Source organism: Charadrius vociferus, unplaced genomic scaffold, assembly GCF_000708025.1.
Source record: "Charadrius vociferus isolate BGI_N301 unplaced genomic scaffold, ASM70802v2 scaffold134, whole genome shotgun sequence".
NCBI lineage: Eukaryota > Metazoa > Chordata > Aves > Charadriiformes > Charadriidae > Charadrius > Charadrius vociferus.
In genome coordinates this window covers 342803-347792 of record NW_009648333.1, presented here as the reverse complement: position 1 = coordinate 347792, position 4990 = coordinate 342803, and the positions used below count along the sequence as shown (strand labels likewise).

At 40.9% G+C, this 4990-nt stretch overlaps 1 protein-coding gene across 1 annotated transcript in view; it reads right to left on the bottom strand.

Annotated features, from left to right (window-relative positions):
- Window positions 1–681: 681 nt before the first annotated feature.
- Window positions 682–4990, bottom strand: part of LIAS (lipoic acid synthetase) — a 10598-nt gene continuing 6289 nt past the window's right edge. The window contains exons 8-11 of the mRNA XM_009885000.1: window positions 4599–4744; window positions 2805–2875; window positions 1917–2028; window positions 682–957 (exon numbers count right to left, since the gene is read on the bottom strand). Coding sequence (XP_009883302.1) covers window positions 905–957; window positions 1917–2028; window positions 2805–2875; window positions 4599–4744 — 382 coding nt within the window. The 3' untranslated portion in view covers window positions 682–904. The remainder of the gene's footprint in view (window positions 958–1916; window positions 2029–2804; window positions 2876–4598; window positions 4745–4990) is intronic.

Genomic DNA, 4990 nt, shown 5'->3' with positions numbered 1-4990 from the left:
CGGACTGAGTATTTAACTTTTCTTTAATGGTAAGACGATACCTGGGGAGTAGAAGCACAGTACAGAATTGCAGCAGTTCTGCACACCCAACACCAAAGAAGCACCTGTGCAACTCAGTGGGGTTTGTTACAGTCGTGTACCCAAATTAGGGGTGGTTCTATTTATGCTGTTACCAGCAACATACGGTTCCATACGGTTTAAATTATATGGTATCTACACAAGGTTAATTGTCTTGCCAGAAAGAGCTCTTGTTTTCTTTGACTTGATACCTTGTGTTCACCAAGGCTCATGCTTTGAGACCTGCAAGCACCTGAAAAGCATTAGCTATCAGAATGGTATAGCTCATTTTCTTAAGATGCAGCTAAGAGACACCATTTCTTGAAAGAGTATTACTGATACTTTCTCTGCTGTGGTTCAAGATAGCCCTACGATGGTCCTTTGTCATGTATGCAATCTTCAGAACTCCTCTATTTCCTGGAATCCCTGCAAACTTGTGTTATGTAATGGCAAGATACACCAAAATATCGGTACCTTTCAAATTACATCTTCAGAAGTACCAAACTGCACCAATATTGATGGTAGTATCAAACCTGTTTACTTAAATCTGTCCATGTTTTTTTCCAGCTTACATTTCTTCCACCTCAGTTCCATCGCTCTTTCAAAATCAGTTCTAGCTTCTGACTTTTTGCCGAACACTAGAAGTACGATGCAGTTGTAGCCTTGCCAGGAGGAATTAGGTAAAATACTGTCAAGTGTTTCAGTGAGAGAAAAGTGTTCTGGACAGATAGTAAGCTTACTCATACATTCACCATCTGGTCTTCTGCATTTCTGGAACTGAGTATAATGATATGCTGAAAAAAAGGATCCTTAAAACTGGCTGCTTTAAATAGGTTTACTCTCATTTTCAGATGGCTTTTGTCTTTCTTTTTTCTACCAAGTTCTTCAAGAAGAATTCACCTAATTAAAAGGCAAAAAAAAGCACCAAAATGACTTGTAGGTACTTCAATGAAATAAAGCAAAACGATACACGTTCTCATTTAATGTGAGTATTCTATAAAACAGTTGTTCTTACCAGTATTTTATAGTGATTCAATTCTATACAATGGCATTTTCAATATATCCAGCAGGGATGTAAAAAAAAAAAAATCCCAAACAAAATCTATAACCCAACAAACAATCCCCAAAATCCCAATTTTCCACATGCCCAATTTTATGAAATAGCTCTGATTCTCTGTGCTCTCCAACAGGCAAACGTGCAGTGATTTAATTAAAAATTAAATCCTGTTTCATAAACTATCAGCAACTTCTAGTGAAACCTGCTATAAGTCTCATTTGAGCTGTCACTAAAAGAGCCCGAGAAGCAAGGTGCCCCAGATGAGTCTTCTCTCCTCCCTCCTTAGGAAAAAAGCAGGATGTGGCATCTACACAACAGTTCCATTAATATCAGCTCCTACTTAATACCCAGTGCTTCGTCAGAAAAAGCACCGCCATAAATGTGTCTAATTATTTCCAGGGCACTGTAAATAAATTCTGCTTAAAGCAACAAAATTACATCACAAACAACAAAGGGCCCCATTAAACCCTGAAGTATCCAAGAGGCAGAATGTAAAGGAAAACTTGCAAATTGGGTACCCTTTATCCTGCCTCATCCATTAAGTATAGTACAAACTAGGTTTGGCAAAAAATCAGCTTAAGCAGCACAGCAATTGTACAAATACCAATTACTGTCATACTGATGCATTTACATGACTTATAGAAGACAGTGAGTGTAAATAATTGAAAAAAACCCCAAAAGGATGACTATATGAGGTGTCCTTGAGCTAAGGTGAGCTTTGTTGCAAACTAATTCAATGTTTTAACTTTATTTATTAAAACATTATGCACTAAAGAATCTAATGCTTTTCAAAGTGATTTACCTGCTTTATAGGAGGAGCGCACTAAAGGCCCGCTAGCGGTGTAATGGAATCCAAGATCATTTCCTACTTTTTCCCAGTACTTAAATTTTTCAGGAGTTATGTACTCCTCAACCTGAGTGAAAAGAATTCATTTTGATCAGGTAGTGGCTATAGCAAAGGAAATGGCTACAGCCAGCGTGTAGTGACATGAAACATGGTTATATCGCAAGTTCAAAATTTTACACTCCAAAACTTTCAGCAGTCAAGGCACAAAATGAATTTTCTCTCTGCTTTCTACCAAAAGAATGCATTTTATTTGCTCTTCCTATTTAGCTGAAAAGTTTAGGATTTAATTTCTCATTGTTGGTTTATCATTTTCTTCACTGTTTTTGAATGGTCTGTTGGAGCAAACCTTTTTTTTTTTTCCAAGTTAGTAAAAAAACCCAATAGTCCTACAAATCTCTTCACTAACAGTTATTTCAGTGAAACACAGTAACAGGACAGAGACTCAAGCTCTGCACAGGTTACAGAAGGAGAAACTGGTAATTTCTCCAGCCGAAGCGGCACCATTAAGGGAGAGCCTGAGACGGTGAAGGGGAGGTGTCGTGAGCCATTATGTTTGAGACACAGACTGAGACTTTTCCAGAAGCACGCCTCAGAACCCGCTGTCTCCCCAGCTAACGGCAGCAAGTAGCAGTAGAAAGTCTGCAGAAGGTGAAAGGGATTAAATGGCTGAGGTCATTTTTAGTCAAGAGTCCATAACAGATGAAGATCAGGTTAAACAAGGAAATTTTTCCCAACATCCACCATTAAGGTAAGGATGCATACCAAGCCTCAATTTAGAAAGAGGAAACTTGACTGTACAAGGTACAGACTGTAACGCTGCCTGTAAATTAAAGGCATTTTTACCTTTAGGTGACGTTTTGTTGGTTGCATGTACTGTCCTAGGGTCAAACAATCTACATCCGCTTCCCGTAATACTGTAAAAACAAAATTCCCTGTTAGTGGCAGAAGGATCACACGGGATTGTCAGCAATTAGAAAACATTCTCCTTCCAAGTCTGAACAAAGTGACTCCGCAGCATCCCGCGGGGGCTACATGCTGCTCCCCAGCAAAGGGAACTTGCAACCCCCATGAGTGGTAGCCACATACCTCATTCTGCGCTCTGTGCTGCTGCAAAGCCTGAGCTATCTATACCTAGTTTAAAGGTAGAGAGAATGCCATGGCGCTGCGCTCACTGCAGTCACATGTCTCGCTGCAGAGACGGCATGCTCTTGTCTTTTTTATCTTGCTGCTTTTCACTGTGTCTTTAGGTCAGAGCCTTCGTTTGACAAAAAATGGATGCACGCACGTACGCTTGGCACCCCTCCACTGTTTCAAGAGACTTCATGCTGAAAAGATGTGGACAATTCTAAAGAGCTATAAATCAGGGGAAACTGCCAACATCTTTTGCCAGTTTTACACACTTAGGATGTATGTCAGTTTCAATGCCTGCAGACCCTCATAAACTTTGTCTGCTAAAATTTGCATGTATACTAGAATGAATATACAGCAAATGAGTTCAGGTAGTCTATTTACAGAGGGAAATCCAGACACCTGATAGTCAGCTGCTAGCCTGAAGAATTATGTTCGCTGCAGCTAGCGGGGTATTCTGAACAAAGGGATGGCTGAGGAATCAGATTTTGCATTAACATCTCCACGTATTTTCTGGCTACTTGGGCTGGTTGCCCCACTTCAAACAGGAAGAACAGATGGTGTTTTGACCCCAGCATTACACACACTGTTACCCCGGAATCTCTGCTTTTACAGAACCATTGAAATGGTTCTGTAAAGAAACTGGTTCAGTATCAGCACATTTACATGTTCTCGTACCCAGAGGAGGGAAAGGGAACAAATGCAGTGGGTAAAGCTCGGCTCCAAATACATCCATGAAAGTGACCTGAAAACAAATAGCATCAAATCTGAACTTCCACACTCTCGTGGCTAGGAAATGCTAGGCAGGAGAGTGGAAAAATCAGGAACTGTGATTTCATGGTTGAGGTTGTGGGACAGCTGTAGAAAAACTAGACTACATCAACTGCGTTCTAAATACGGGTTGTTGTACACAAAATAAAGTACCAGGTAGACCTTCTTCCAGGATATGGGAGAAATGCCATAGGATTTATGAATTTCTTCTTACAAGCACATTGCATTCACTTACCACTGTGACATTTTTCTCCTCTTAAAAATACATTTACATGAAGACATAAGAAGATGCTACAGCTCCAAGGATAACAAGTATTTTTGTGTGTAAGCAAGCTGAAATAAACTATTTTAAACAATCAGGTCTGCTATTTCTAAAAAGGAATGCACAATAACGCAGCTATGTTGCAAGGCCATTATTTAAGTACTTGCAAAGATAAGGATGTTAATATAGTCACACAAGGATAGTTCTAATTTCTGTAGAAATCAACATGAGCTGGATCTACCTGACAAATTGAATCTGAAAGCCATATGAAGGCAAAATATTTCAGTAGCTCAATCTTTTTGAACCAAACTTTTTTTTTTTCCCCATAAAGCATAGAAAACATTTCCTGCACCAGTCAAACTGATTTGCACGTAGAGGCAAAGATGCTCAGCACGGTTTTCCAACACAATCAAATTCACCGGTACCAAATTAATTCATACCTGTGACTTTTGGCATATATATCAACACCAACTTACGTTTCATCGTGGAATAGACTTGTTCATCGGTCTCGCCTAGCCCCAACATAATGGAGGTTTTAGAAATGACGCCGGGCTGGACCTTTTTAGCGTGCTTCAGCACTCGTATGGATTGCTCAAAGTTGGCTCGGGGATCACGGACCTTCCTGTTCATGTTTTCAGCACAAGGGCGGAAAAAAAAGGGGTGCACGGAAGTTAAGAGACACCAAGAAATCTGCGTTCTGCTCCTACACAGTGAAAATGGCAACTTGGACGTTTGAGCCGTTTAGGGTGACCGGCTGGAAGCGCCCCCGCAGCACGGCGACCCAAGGGACACGCGTGCCTCCGTTTCCCCCCGGTTTGAGTCCCAAAGCCGGGCTCCCCGCTCCCACGGCGCCGGTGTCCGTCCCCCC